At 40.0% G+C, this 16,172-nt stretch overlaps 1 protein-coding gene across 4 annotated transcripts in view; it reads left to right on the top strand.

The window, feature by feature from the left end:
* MPPED2 (metallophosphoesterase domain containing 2) overlaps nucleotides 1–16,172 on the top strand; it is a 175,490-nt gene that overhangs the window by 35,015 nt on the left and 124,303 nt on the right. For all 4 annotated transcript variants that reach the window (XR_002081917.2, XM_019456593.2, XM_019456596.2 and 1 more), the window contains exon 3: nucleotides 13,667–13,848. Coding sequence is in view for 3 of the 4 variants with exons in the window: in XM_019456593.2 (XP_019312138.1) it covers nucleotides 13,667–13,848 (182 nt within the window). In the remaining variant the exon portion in view is untranslated. The remainder of the gene's footprint in view (nucleotides 1–13,666; nucleotides 13,849–16,172) is intronic.

The raw sequence follows: 16,172 nt of genomic DNA on the forward strand, positions 1-16,172 counted from the left end.
GGAGCCTGCTTCTAATCCTGTGTTGCCCTCTCTCTCTGCCCCTCCCCAGCTTGCTCACGCATGGTGTCTCTCTCAAAAATAAATAAAACGTTAAAAAATTTTTTTTAAGAATTCCTGGCTATTCTCCCATCCCTCTGTAAGGTCATAGTGGGAATACTGCCCAACCATGGGTCCTGTAGCAAACAAACATTTAAGAGTCAGGACAAAAAGAAATGATAGTCTAGCCCTGCTGCTGCATTTATTGAAATGGGTTCATGATTCTCACCATGTTTCCTCACACAGCGACATGCTACAGCCTGGGTTGGGGAAAGACACTAATTTCTTTGGAATCAGAAGTTGATTTGTAGTTGGGGGTTACATATCTTTTCAGTGACTTTCTCAGGCTCCCATTCACCCTAGATTCCAATAGAAATCATGTTTTCTGTGCAGAACAGCGCCAGCCCCTATGCTAATCAAGTTTAATCCATCTGCCGGGACTGCTTTCCTGCAACGAGTATTTGGAGGCATTCCCTATTAAAATATTCGGTCTTCAGCATTGTCTTCTGCCTTGAAAGCAAATCTGAAGGCTTGATAGGGGGTACTGTCTTACTATTATCATTATCATTATTATTGTTGTTATTTTAAAGAGCTGTTGATTTGGGAGTGAGAAGGAGACTGGTTCAAACTTAACGTGTCCCCTTGGCCATCCCTCCCTAAAAGATGATTTAAAAACAGGCACTGAGCCAGAGAATTTTCAAGGCTAACTTTCTCACGTGGAAGAGAAAAATTATTGCAATGCCCTTTAGCTAAGTACACTCACTTCAGCCTTTATGGATGGCAGTGGTCACGTGTTCACCTCTTCACGAAGAAGAGAGCTTGAAACAATCACACAGCAGAACCTCTGGAGACTGGGGGCGGGATGATATCTGATAGTAGGACGCAGGGAGTACCTGTAACATTTTTGTGGTATTTTTTTTTAAAGGAAAAGGCTTTTTGAGGAAGTTATTTTCCTGCCCAAACCTAAAGTATTTCTAACCTCCTTTTCATCTTACCCATCATTGCTCTAGCAGAAAGAGATAGCTGACATGCCTGAGTCTTAGCAGACCTGTGGGCCCTTTGCAGAGTGTGCAGGTCAGATAACAACAGGCCCTTTACAGTTCCTCATTCAAATGGGTGTATGCAGGACTGAAAAGGAGCAAACAGAATTATGCAAACATGGTGGATGAAGACTTTCTAGTAAACTTTTAGCAAATATTGACTCAGAACTGGGAATTAATCTGAAATTTATTCTCATCCAAAGTATCCAGGAAAGTCCCCGATTTGATAAAACAGGGTGATTTCATGTAGAAATGACATAGAATAAGGCACGGAAACAAACAGGGTCTGGCCAAGGTAAGAACAGAGTGTAATTGGATTTGTGTGTTATTTTTACGGGTATATAAAAGACAGAATGAGAGAGAGAAAGGGAAACAGAGAAAAAAGAGAGGGGGAGAGTTTGTGCTGAATGAAAGCTGTTACAAAGTTGTCCTCTATAAAATGCGATCTTATACCCTTGTTCCTGATGGGTCCTTGAACCTGTGAGTAGTCATACTTGTAGTCATGATGATTTGGTCTCTGGATTTTGTGAAAATTGGTATCTTCATATTGCATTCCTACCTGGCTTTAGCTGTCTGTACACACTGTGAAGTAGGGAGGTAGCAGCTTTAACAACTTTAGGAGAATTCAGGTCACCTTATAAATTTAGTGTCTACCTGGTAATTGCCTTCTTGTAAATTTGGCAGTCTCACTTACCTTCCCCACCCTCATACCTTTCAGTTTAAAAAAACAAAACAAAACAAAAAAAAACACTGTGCCTTTTATGTCAAATGACATTACTCTAGCTTTCTGCTTGGTGAACTCCTACTATCCCTTCAAGACCTGGATCAAATATACCCGCTTTGTGAAGACCTTCCCATCTCTAAATAGAACTAATTTCTTCAATATTTCTCAGAGAAGAATCTCAATAATGGTGGTTAACACTTATTGATCACTTAATATGTGCCAGTCCCTTTATAAGCAATAGCTATTTAATCAGCATCATCCCCAGTTTACAGATGCGATTACTGAGGCTTATAGGAGTTCAGTAATATGCTTAGTAAAGCTAAGCACAGGCAGAACCATGGTCCAAATCTAAGTCTTGCTGATGCTTTCCGTAACATAAACGACCCTCAAAGTGACCTCTTAATCTCTGTGTTCTCTCTTATTCTCCCTCCTCCCATCCCTTTTTAGGTATATAAAATTTATGGTCATATTGATTACACTTTGGTATGTAATCCAAACAAAACTGTGAGATTCAAGATGGTAAAAAAGGCATCTTCGTAACCCCTGTTAAAGGATAACTTCTCAAAACCCTGATTCATACAATTCATACATACAATTTGTTGTAACAGGTTCACAGGAGAACCACAAATTTGTATGGAATAAAAGAACGTTGACATGAATTTACAAATGGATTCAAAACTAGAGGGGGAGTCGATTGAACTTCCACTGGGCAGAACTTATTTGCATCTGTAGATAAGAGTTATTTGCATTGCTTTCATTTATCTACAAGTTAGGAAGTTATAAAATAGCCCAAAGGCTAAGGCATTTCTCCCTATGGGATCAGATAATGCCTAGGGGCTTCGGCATTTCACTGGAAGGACGCTCATTCCAAAGTCACCTCTGAGAAGCAGTATTGCATAGCAAAGGGCTCATGATTTAGACAGGTTCCAAATCGAGAGTCCCAAGCTTAATGTGGGATCTTTAGTAAAATTTGGAGTATGCAAGAAAAGCACATGCATGTGTGTGTACACATGCACACATATACATTATGCAGAGGTCTTGAGAGAATTGAATGTAATAATATAGGAAATAATATAGAAATATAGGGAAAGCCTCTGGCATATAATAGATACTGCTAAATATTAGATATTAGTAATGTAGTGTCTAACATATAGTTGTTGCTTACTAACGTTTGTTCAGTGACAGAATCAGGAGTGGGCAAACTTTTATCTGTAAAGTTACAGATCCTAAATATTTGAGACTCCGCAGGCCATATGGCATGTGTCACAATTATGAAACTCTGCTGTTGTAGCATGATAGTGGCCATAGATAATATTGAAGCAAATGAATGTAGCTGAGTTACAGTAAAACTTTCTTTATAGAAACATGCATTGGACTTTATTTTGCAAATGGACTGTAGCTTGCCCACCTGTGGACTAAATGAATAAAATGCCTCATTCAAAAGCTTGGGGTGGAGGAATAATCTCTAGTCCTACCTGTTGGTAGACCTTGCCAGCATCATTCAACAGAGAAATCTGTGCAGAGTTTGGCCAGTGGTAATTAGAAGTTAAAACACGATGGAGGGTATTTCCCTTTGTTATTGTTCAAAGTAAAGTGACCACTGGAATTACAGTCAGACCTAGATTTGATTGTCTTTTCAGCCAGATACTAGCTGGGTGATCATGGTCAAGTCACCCACCTGATCTGTACCTTGTATACACCAACCTTGTGATAATCATGGGGAAATGTAAACTATAACATACTCTACCAAGGTAATAAGTATTCATGCCCAGAAAGGGAAAAGGTTCTCCTTGGGTTCTTCTGCTGTGTGGGAACTATGTAATTTTTATGGTTGAATTATGGACTAGCTATTTCAGAAAGGGATAAACATGTAAGGTAAAATAGTTCTTTTTATTACGAAACAGGCCCTAGAGTAGTATGTATTGAGTATGAAAATTATTGTATTGGATTAACTTTGAAAGGTTGTTAAATGTTGGCATCATGTTAAGTAGCCTTACAAACAAGCATCTGTTTTGAAACGTACTAACAAGATGTCCCAAATGTAGCAAAAATGGTCTTTTTGCCTTAGGCATGACTGATTTTTTGAAAATCAATCAATCAACCCAACCCAAAGTTGGAAAAGAAAAAAATTACAGATCATTAAAACCCAACTGAACTGGCCACACACTTTAAAGAAGACCTATTATCCATGCAAATATGAAGCTACCTGCACTTCTGTTCAGCACAATTAACTAAACAATGAATCCATTAACAACCACTTGTGAGATGTTAAGCCTTGCTTTACATCTTTACAGCTTGGCTTTCCGGAGTTGGAAAGGTAGAGAAAGACAGTAGAATTTGTTTTTCTTTCGCAGAGTTTTAATTAAAAAAATCTTGTTTAGTCAATTAAACCCAACACCTCCTCAGGAATATCTCCTCCAACATTTAAAAAATTAAATGCATGTGTTTTCGATGTCCCTTAAGGTTCTTTCTCCTGGACTGAGTCAGATGAAGTGTTTTCAGACCAGTATTTGAAAATGACCCACATTTTGTTCTGGAAGTTGTGATTGTAATTATTGATTAAAAAATAATCTGTGTGCTCCATTTTAGGACAATCTGCTCTTACATCTGGGTGTGTTGTGTTCTGTAAGAGAAGGTTGTATAGCTGGGAGGATGGCAGAAGGACAGAGACACTGAGCAGTCTGCTTGGGGCAGAACCACTTACTGGCCCTGTGCCTTTGCCAAATTGCTTCATCTTTCTGAGTCTCAGTTTCCTCTTTGTAAAATGGGAGAAAAATGGGGCCTACCTGCCACAAGGATTAAATGAAAACAGTCATGTGAAAGGCATTGTAGATGGCTTGTAGATGGCTACACTCTTGCGCTGTCCTCACATGGCTGAGAGAGACGTCATCTTTCTTCTATCTCTTTTTATGAGGCCACTAGTCCGATTCATGACCTAATTGACTCCCAGATGCTCCATATACCCAGTACTACCACATCAGGGATTAGGGATTCGACATATGAATTTTAGGGGAGGACACAAAATTCAGTCCATAGCACCAGATCAATGATAAAAGTGTGGACAGGATGGAACCACAGGAGACTTAATAGTGTAGCATATTGTGGTTCATTTGTGGTGACTTCTCTGACCCTCATTTGCAGTATGCTCCTGATGGCTTCCATTTTAATATCATCGTCAGATTTCTACGCTATTGTTTCATACCCTCTCCTTTCTGTCTTTCCATCTTTCCATTCCCCTGCCCCCACCACCTCTCACATCCTGCACAGAGCCTCAGTTTTCCTAAAAGCCTGCTTTCTTTGTGGCCCCCTGCACCTCTCAGTGGGTGAGGGAGGAGGATGTTTTCCATGGCCTCCAGGGCTGGTTCAGGCCCCACCACCTGTCTTTCTGTCCGTGATCTGGCTTCCAAGCCCATAGCCTTTCAAACCTTCCACTGCTCACTGTTCCGGTGACTATTCCAGCCACCGCTCTTTACTCTGAGTTCCCTACTCATGCTGAGTACTTCCACACTGTTCCTCCTGTTGCCTGGACAGCCCTTCCTTTCTGCTTGACTTTCTAAGTCTATGCTTGTTGTAATCCCAATTCAAGTTCCAGCTTCAGGCCACTCTTCTGCTTCTTTCTGAGCCGAAGATGGATTGTCCCGGGCATTTGAGATTGACATACTACCGTGTGTCCTTTGCCCACTGTAATGCCCTGTCCTTCATCCTAGCCCACAAGCAGTGCCAATCATTTTACTTTACTCCACAGCACCTCACGCAGCCTTGATTATAACACCTTGCACACGGTTGTGAAAGTCACCTGTTTAAATGTTGTGAAATGACTCAATGAGCAGAAACCAGACATGCCAGTAAGCGTTTGGTGAATAGATGAATGGAGGGACCAACTACAGAATCCTTGAAGAAGCCATCCTTCTTGCTTCTTTGTTTTTCCCGAACCTATCATGCTACCTGGCACACAGGTAGATGCCTGAGAAATGGTTGTTCACCAAATGCCTGACTGAATGTGTGAAATAACGGACGCTCAGTTCAGTGTCACGTGCCTTCTTTTCTCAGATGCAAGGCCACTACCCAGAACTGTAAGCCGATTAACTTGGTTGGTAGGTTAGGGGAGAGGGAAACATTTAACTCTAGATAGTACATCTCCAGTGAGATATTTACAACCCAACAATATGCCAGCCAAGAGGCGTCAGTGGCTCAGACCATTGCTACCCTGATGGGCATGAAAACACCTAGAATGGCACTGGTAGAAAGACCATGAATTCATATCAGATGCAGTGCTCAAAGAATTAAATCATTTCCACTTAATATTCATTGAATGTCGGCACTGTACTTCTGTACCAGGAAAAAATAGACGAGACATACTTTGTGCAGTGGGCTTTGTTAGCTATAATTAGTCGGTGATAGAACAGTGTTGATACAGCAGTTCAGCAGTTAAAGGAAAGCAGTGCCCTTGCTACAAATGTGAATATATTTATACATCTGGTTCTGTTATGCTTACTTACTGTGTTTCAGCACCGTTACTGTTCCCGGGCATGATGGCTAAACTAGGAGAATTTCACCAGCTCATAGTTTCAGAGAAATGAGAACAGCCCCATTTCTGACGCAACTCAGTTAAATCACATACCCCTTAATTTTTGTTTTGTTGTGGTAACAGAATTCTGGCTTTGTTCTCTTTTACACTAGATATCCCGGGAAGCCCCGTCTGCAGTCCTACATTGTGGTTTCGCTTCTCTTTCCATATAAAGCCCCGCTAATTCGGATTATATTTGGATGGGTCTGGACTGTGTTTATCTTTGCATTGTCTGGGAAAGCAGAGAAGAAAATTGCAAAGAGAAAGGACATGCTTAAGCTACTTAAGAGACTGAATTACTTCTGAAGCCTTAAATAGTGGCGTACAAACCTTGCAGCTAATCATGTGGGGGGGGGGGGGAAGTTGTGGTGGTGGTGGTGGTCATTGGGTCTTGCCCCTCTTTTCACACTTGAGGAAGAGGCTACAAGAGAAGTGACTTGCCCAGGGTCACATGACTAAGTAATGACCAATGGGTAAAAGTGCAGGAGCTCCCGGACTCCACAAACAGGGCTTTTTAAAAACAAAACAAAAAAAAAGCCCCACAAAAAAATGAGACTTATCTGTCAGCTAATGTAGTCTGTTTAAAGAGACCTGTGTTAGGAAACATTGACAATCAGTTTGCTCATGTGACTTGATGTACCTGAGAATGAGGAATACTTTTAATTTCTATCGGTATTTTAAAAAAATCAAGCTTTTACATTACTCACTTCCCCAATGTAGTGCAATAGGCAGATTTTTTTTTTTTTTTTTTTTTTTTTTGAGCTTTTAAGAGATTCAGTTTGACTGGATAAGTTAACATGAGAATTAAGGGGTCAATATACACGGCACTAAAACTTGGATAGTTTCAATAGTGAATTCTAATAATTTTGAGCAGACTCTCTAGATATGTATATATGTATATTATTTATTTATGTACTTACTTTTGAGAGAGAGAGAGTGAGCCTGAGTGAGCAAGGGGTAGAGAGAGAGAGAAAGAATCCTAGGAGGTGCAGAGAGAGAAAGAGAGAGAGTGAGGAGCCTGGAGTGGGGCTCGAGTTCACACGAAGTGGGGCTCAAACTCACCTACCATGAGATCATGACCTGAACTGAAGTGTGCGCTTAATTGAGTGAGCCACCCAGGTGCCCCCAGACTCTCTGGATCTTAATGGTACCAGAGTTTAGGTGATTTGCTAGGATTTTGTAATTTTTATCTTTTTTTATTCTCCAAATGCCAGCGTTTTTCTAAGTTTCCACAATTAAGTGGATGGAAAGAGAAACTGGAACTTAAGAAATCTCAGTTCTAGTTATTTAGAGTGGACAAACCTTTAAATTGTAGTAGTTCTCTATTTGTTTTACTGTGTAGTTGGAAAATAAAACCAGAATATCTAAGTTATGAGTTAATAAATGATATTGTTTAGGGCAGTACTTTAAAAAAAATGTATATGAAGGGTGAAATGCATCATAGAAACTAAGTGGGGGCATACATGAATAAGGCAGACCATGAAGAAGATTTTCAAAGAAGTGTAACAGTGGATTGGACAATCTCTAAAGTCTTTTCCAATATAAAATTTTGTGATTCTAATAACTTACTCTTGGTATTTATTGACTTATTTTGAATGTTTATTTTATTTTAGAGAGAGAGGCACAATGTGAGCAGGGAGGGGCAGAGAGAGAGAGGGAGATACAGAATCAGAGGCAGGCTCCAGGCTCTGAGCTGTCAGCCCAGAGCCCGCTGTGGGGTTCGAACTCATGAACGGGAGATCAAGACCTGAGCCGAAGTCGGACACTTAACCAACTGAGCCACCTCGGTGCCCCTACACCTGGTATTTATATTTCATTGTTTTGCTGGCAGGTTTTGCATATCTTTAGTGTTGGCTAAAGTGTATCAGGGTGGATGGTGTAACGTCTCACATATAACTTTAGCTTTCCTGCCACTTGAATTTTCTGGGCAAAAAATGAAAGCTTTAGTATCCCATTGGAAAACTTTAAAGATCGAGTCAGTGGAATGCATAAACAATATTTTCAAGTGGAATATGGGGATGGTAAATACATTTGATTCCCGTTAAAACGCTTTGTAAGGGTAATATTCTTTTCTCACACTGAATTATAGGCTAATTGTGTACACAAGGCTTTTACTGCACACATGGTCTAAAGAAGAAATTCATGTCATAACAAATGACATGATAACAGCTTTTATGAAGATCTATCAATGGAGCTTACAACACTGTATGAATTTGTTATTGGGAAAAATAACAGATATTGTTGGAAAAGTATCCCATAGTGGAAGCAGTAATATTACCATTTTTTATGGGCAAAAAACTCTAATGTGTCAAGACTGACTAAATGAGAATGGTTTATTTGTTTGAATATGCAATGAGATATATAAGCATTTGACAGTCAAGCTTCAAGAACAAGTGAGGCTTGGCACAAAAGTTGGAGACTGAATTAGAAAACGTTTTGACGATACCTCCTCTCAGAAAGACCACCAGTGTGCCCAGCAGTGTTGTCTCTCCATCGCCTCTAACGACACAGATCTTTGATACACAGCTCGCTGGCCCATGAGTTCACAGGCCCACGAATTCGGCCACTGCACAGGGAGGAGCTCAGACCAATCAGATCCTATTGAGGAGGAGACCAGTAGGACTGTGAAGGTACCAGAAATCTTATCACACAAGGGAACATTGGAGAAACCAGGTCTTCTCAGAGTAGAGAAGATATTAGGGAGTTATGATACTTGTCCTCAAATATTTGAGGAACCATCAAAGGGAAAAGGGGACTGGATTCTTATTCTCTGGTATTTTATTTTATTTTATTTTATTTTATTTTATTATTTCATTTTATAGAGAGGGGAGGGGGAAGGGCAGAGGAAGAGAGCGAGAGAATCTCAGGCAGCCTCCAAGATCAGCGTTCAGCATGGAGCCTGATGCACGGCCTGATCCTACAACCCTGGATCATGAACTTAGCCAAAATCCAGAGTTGGATGCTCAACCGACTGAGCCACCCAGGCACCCTTATTTCCTGGTATTTCAAACGCAGAAGACTGAGATTAAAGAAGAAAGTAACAGGAAGGAAATAAATGTGTTTATTGACTGTGGGGTATGTGCCAGGTATTGTGTATGTGACCTCCTTTAGCTCAGGAAGTTCCTGTGTAGTAGCTGTTCCCTCCTTGTAACAGAAGACATGGAGGCCAGAGAAGCTAAAAGATGCTGCTGCTACGAATAGTAGCAAAAATATTAGTACTTCATAAAAAACAAAAACACAAAACCGTACCCACTTACTGAGTGTCTGCTGTTGTGTCAGACTGTTCTGAATGCTTTGAGTACATGATACCTCTTTACCCTCACAGCAATCCTCTGGGACAGGTGCTGTTTTTATAACTTTTGTTGGGGAGGAAACCGAGACAGGAGTTTAGCCCCTTGTTTGGTGTCACGCCATTCATAAATCTGGAGTGAGATTCAAAGCCAGACAGTCAAGCATGCTTCACTCGTGTCATTCTCCTTCTTTACTTCCTGAACATGTGCTATGTGCCAGACCCGGTACTTGACAATTTATATCCTCACAGCAACACAGCAGATTAGGCTGTTATTATTCCCATTTTACAGATGAAGGAAGAAAAAAAAATGAAGCCCCAAAGAATGAAATGACTCACCAGAAGCGAATAACTCAGCCAACATTGTTAGTTTTCAGGCTCTGGGCCAAGTCTCTTAGGACCGGGCTCAGCTTTTTGTGCGCTTGCAGAGGTGCAGACCCTGGATGAGAAACTTTTTCGCCAAGTAGAAGTATCGAAAAACAAGAATAGGGGTCCTGGAGGGGAGAGGAGGCAACCCAGGAGCTCTCCTTCTCTGAAAAACCTTGGGAAGAAAACTTGTGTCAGTTAGGCAGGGCAGATGGTGTAGAAGGAATTCAAGCTTCATATACAGCATTGAACCCAATGCCCGCTAAGGTTTTGTCTGGCTCTGGGATTTTGCGATGCTGTGTTTTCTTCTCATCTTCCCATGTCCTCTTGTTTTCCCCGGGGTGCACTCAAATGTACGTGCAAGTCTCACTGTGATATTTGAATCTGGCTCTGGGGGTTAGATTGCCTCGGTAAGATACTCATGTGCTAGGCTACTTGACATGATGCCTTAGGGGAAATGTTCAATCATTTGAGAAGTCAGCAGCATAAACAGTAAGCAGTAAAAGTTAACTAAGAGGGAAAATGTAGTCTGAGGGTCTTCACACCATGTGAACTGGTAGATCTTCTAATGGTAGTCATGGTCTCCCTTAGATATACTTTTATAGTGAAAATATTTGATGGCCTTGACTTTTATTTTCAAAGCATTTACCAAATGCCCAATTTGGAAATAGTAGTGTCCCGAGGGTTGTCTCAACTTTAATTATATCTGCTGCAACTTGCCTACTCTACTAGACATCTTATTTTCAACTCGGAATGTCTTTGAGTGGAAATGTCTTCCTTCCTATGACCCCCCCCCCCCCCCCCAGGTGATAGTTGTCATGTTATCTTTCAGCATGGCTCTGACATGCTGTGCTGTCTTGTCTCCTGAAACCATCTCTTGCCTTGTTTGGAATCCTGTGGGTAACAAAGGACATCAGTGTCTCTGGGTCAGAGGATGCATATAAATTTTGCATTTGCTTCTTTATACCTCTCCCTTCCCCAAGCCTCTCCCTTGAATCAATCCTCCATAACTGTCTTCAGCGTCTACCTAATTCTCTTTGGTGATATCAAATTGGTGATATTGACCGGTGAGGCTTCTCTGCGCCTTCCTATGTACTTCTGATTCATTTTATTTCAGCTCACAGCTAGGAAGACACATTTTCCCCCTTTTCCCTTTCTTCTCAATTCTGTTGGACATTTGAATGTTTCTCTGGAGGAGGTGGGAAGGTGGGGAAGGAAGTGGAAGCCACTTAGAAATTGACAGGTGGTCCAATCAGTAGGCTCAGAAGAAAGTTATTGCCTAGTATAGAACTAAGATGGGAAACAGATTATGTACCATGTGTTGATTTGCTTCTTAACACTGAGAAGAAGTCATAGAATAGGGGCCTGCTCACAGTGAGGGGGTTATATCTGTACTACTTTCTGTTTAGTAAATTGAAAATGATAACTATAAGGTATGTCTGTCTGATAAATTCTGATGGATTAGTAAAGGATTTTGATGTAGTAGTTGTACCTGTAGCTTAGCTGAGTTATGGAAAAGAAGAAATAGGGACTGTGTCTATAGGTTAGCCTTAGGATGAGAACTGGAAAATAAAGATGTATTTATGTAGATACGTGTGTGTGTGTGTGTGTGTGTGTGTGTGTGTGTGTGTATATATATATATATTTGAATTTATTCATATATTTACAAGCCCAGTGGCTGATATTTATTTAATTTTCATCCAAATGTTGAAATGTGCGCGGTCCTGTTCCAGTGAGGATCTTAACGCTTGACGTGGGAAGAGAGTATTACCTATCACTTTAACTTTTCACTTGCATTCTGCTTCAGAGAACAGGCATTCATCCTCCAGGGAAACTACTTGTAGAAGACAGGAGATATTGATGAGACTGGAACTGCTCAGACTGAGTGTAATAGAGTCTGTGTAATGGAAGGGAAGACACCAAACGTTTTTATATATATAAAAAAAAGTCAACACTGCATATCATCAGAAGGGTTTCCAGGTTACTCATGAGATCTCAGTGGATTAGTGAATATTCTCCATGGTAATAGCATTATTAATTTCTAACCTTTACAGGAAAAATTCATTAATTTTTTGCAGAAGTTAAACTTTCTTTTTGGGTTTCCAATTAGACCCGCTGCATTAACCAGTTCACAATCCCCCACCCCCTTCTGTCTTCTTGCTCTTTTTTTCTTCCTTCTTTTCCTTCTTCTGTGACAAAGAGAAAATTATGTTAAAAGATTTACTCATTAAAGAAACGCCACCAAGACTGTCCAGGTTGTGTATTGATGTCTTTATTCTCCTCACTAAAATTGCCATTGTTAAACTAGATCATTTCTTTTAAAAAAGGGGAAAAAAGAAAGAAAAATTAAACAAAGCCTGTAGAGGCAACACATATAGGGAATCTTGTGTTGAGCTTTCAGCGTGTTCCCTGCTGCATGTTAACGATCATGGGCGGGGCTGTGACATGAAATATTGTTCCTTATTTAATGTTTCACACTCTAATCTCCGCATTGCATATTTGCCTCTCTTGTGACCTTCTCTTTGCCTTTATAACTGCTTCTTTTCACCCATAATCCAAAATAAGTGTACATTCCTACAGAGAAATTAAAGGAAGCTGTCAGTGTAGAGTTAATATAGTTAAAGCATCCTTAACTCTGCTACAAACCCCTTAAATAATTAAAACTGTATGCTTGAAGAGCCAGATTTGCATTTCTTTTACCAAGTTTATTTAGCACACTTTGTTACACTCAATTAAATGAGACTGTTCTGTTTCATTTTCTTTGCTTCGGGTTGATCATTTTGCCTTTTGATTCTTATGCCCTAGTGTAATTTCACAGTGCTTAGGTCTCTAAAACTATACATATATTAATGTATATGTAGATCTATACACACCCATTAAAAGGCTTACTATTTGTACTGAATAGAATCTTTGCCCAAGGCATTGGGAGTCTTGCAAGTGATCTAAGGTATCACTGGGACTGCAGATAATTCATGGTGGTAAAGAAGGAGCTTGACAAAGTTCTTTCAACAGTCGATGTTTTTCTTTTCAGTCCTGCCATTTTGACATCACCTTCTCTCCCCACGGTTTGATTTGTGAATCACTTAGCAAAAACAAGAAGATACAGGTGTTGAATGGTTGTGGAAAGGAAATTAAATATAAGCACTATCTAGATCTCTCCACATCTCAGTTGGCAAAGCATGTGCTGAGTGTTCTCCCTAAATTAGTTCATTGCTTAAGTTATGCATGTTTAAGAAGGAATAAATGTAGTTATCCATTTCTTAATGAGGAGTGGGATCAATTGGAACATGATGAGAGAAAATAGCATAATTTTGCTTCCCCAGTTGGGGTTCAATATCCCTAAACTTCACCATTCATCACTCTGCCAGTTTCCTGGGTTATTTCTGATCCTACATGTAAGATATCCTTTCCTTTTAATTCTCCTACCAGGTAAGTAAGCCTTTTTGAATTTGCTCAGTGGAGTTGTAGATGGGTGATGCTTTCTCCTTTGCACCCCAAAGTCTCCCTTGTTACAACGGGCCCTTCTGCCTTTGCATCAGTTTGTCTGGGCGTGTTCACGGATAACAATCGATATGTATGTGCAATGACAATTACAAGGGTTCTAATATATTTAACTGTTATGGGATCTGTTATGTCTACTTTAGGGTCGACCCCATCCCATATGACACTCCAAAACCAGCGGGCCACACGCGGTTTGTCTGCATCTCAGACACACACTCCAGAACAGATGGTATCCAGATGCCTTATGGGGACATCCTTCTCCACACAGGCGATTTCACCGAGCTGGGACTGCCCTCAGAGGTTAAGAAGTTTAATGACTGGTTAGGTAAGGAATGATTGCGTTCTGGCGCCCCCAATTAACCTTTCCCGTCCGAGTGTCACTCACTGCGTCCTAATTGAATTAGAGCACTTGGAAGCCAGCTCAGCCATTTCTCGTATGATATGCGGTGGTGTCTAGCTTTAATCCAATTCTGTTAATTAAAGATGAATTTTTAGATATTTAATTTTACTGTGCATCCTTTCAGTGCCTGGCCTCAGCGGCTCTGGGGCAAAGGGACGGAAAGCTTTGAAACCCATCTCATCTCACTCATGCTGCTTTAATGAGGGCATTCATTGGCACACATGAGACCTAGAATCATATTTTTAATTCATTGGCTCTGCAATCTTTCCCAGATATTATGAGCAAAGAGGTACAGATGACCTACTAGTAAGAGAGCATTTCTAAGAAATGAAGGAGGATGTGAAAGTCCTTATATGAAGGGAGGGTCCAGTACTGCTTGGGAGCAACTTTCCCAAGGGAACTAGAGGGTGTCCTAAAACTCCTGAAAAGATAAGCTGTCCTGCTGTAAAGCTCCCCAAACTTGAAATCCATCCTATATACACCGAGAAAAGGATAATGGCAACTTTGTGGCTCCTGTATGGGCACCCGCAGGTCGAGGTTATGGAAAAATATGGGCTGCTGGGTCAGGCAGTTGCCAAATATTAGCATTGCAAGGCAATCATGGAGTTATTCATAGCTAGATTAGATGACACATCTTTTAAAGAATCCTCTTAGGTGAGGGAAAGAAGGCAGGGGTTCTGAGATTTTAGAATCTCTGAAGACACTAAAGAATTATATAGTAAAGAGCAGAAATCACTCTGGAAGAATAATGTCATGAATAATACGTCAGCCAATAAAAATTACTCAGGAGATTTAGGCAGAAAGTTTAAAATTCATTTTCCATCAAGCTAAATTAAGGCAGGGGTTGAGAAAATTTTAAATAATTGATGAAATGATAAAATGTATTTGTTAATGGAAAAACAACATTCATTAAAAACACTTAAAATATTTCAAAAAAATAAGCCTAACTACTGACATGACTATTTTGAGTTTTCCCGTGACCTTGCACATCTATCCACATTTTATGTAGTTGACATCAGAGTACATACCTGCTCTTTTACTTCTGGCTATTTTCATTTAATAGTATTGACATGATTTTCAATGACTTTGCATAATTTTCATGTTCATCCTTTTAAATAGCAACATGACATTAATATGGTTCTGTGGTTTTATTTAATGAGACATCCCTCTAAAAATGAATATTGAAATTGGTAATTTTTCCTCTGATTGCTGGCACTGAAATTTGCATTTTCATTTGTGTATGTCTTTTGGCTTCTATTGATTTATTTCTTAGGGTAAAACACTGTAGGAGTTAAATTACCAAGTAAAAGGACATGAAATTCTTCATGGTTTTTGCTGTATGTTGATGTCTTGCTTTCCAAGGGGATTGTAGCTCTGTACTTCATTAGCAATGAATGGATATACTGATTTCACCATGATCTCGGCAGCATTGGATATTGGAGCTTTATATTTCATGCTCTTTTAGTAGCTATTGCGTCATCTCAAACAGCAGGGTACCTTAAATAACATTCAGCATACTCTCATTTTTATAGATAAGTCAGAGATACAGAGAAGTTATGGGACTCTCAGAGTCTCCTTGTGGCAGAGCTGGGTCTATAATCCAGATCTTTTCACTCATCTTTTGCTTTTGTAAAATTGGCTTTCAAGTACTGTTATCTCTTAATTTTAGCAACTTTTATTTATGAACTGTTTGCAGGCAAAATTACTTGAGGTTGAATCTTGACAGTTCAAAACTGTTCTGTGAAACTGAAACACAGGAATGATCTAGCTGCCTTGACCATGTTGATTGGAAAGAAAGGGAATAGCTCTGTGGGAAGTGTTTACAGAGATACAAGACGGGATAGATCCTGGTTATAATCTTGTTTAGCCACTGACCTTGGGCAACTGAGTTAACCTCTCTTTTCCCCTTGGTTTCCCTCTGCAGAACTAAGGATTAATACTACCTGTCTTTCTGGATTGTTGTGCAGATTAATCAGTAAATGATTGCTGCTAGTAAGTTTTTGTGGGCCATTAATAATTGAATGGGGAATGTGGTGAATGGACCATCAACAGATATTTAAAGGGTAAAAACAAGAAGAGGTCAGAGGAGTTATTTAGTAGATTAGAAGTAAACACTGGGAGATTTTATAAGGGAAAGTACTCTGTAAATGGAAATGTGCCGTAACTAAGGAAATAAAATGATAAGGAAATAAAATGCTGAGGTCCATTTGCACGATCAGTTCCTTGTCTTCACATGTCGCCTCTGATCT

The sequence above is a fragment of the Panthera pardus genome, unplaced genomic scaffold (assembly GCF_024362965.1).
Source record: "Panthera pardus isolate Hobbes unplaced genomic scaffold, ASM2436296v1 HiC_scaffold_12, whole genome shotgun sequence".
Taxonomy (NCBI): domain Eukaryota; kingdom Metazoa; phylum Chordata; class Mammalia; order Carnivora; family Felidae; genus Panthera; species Panthera pardus.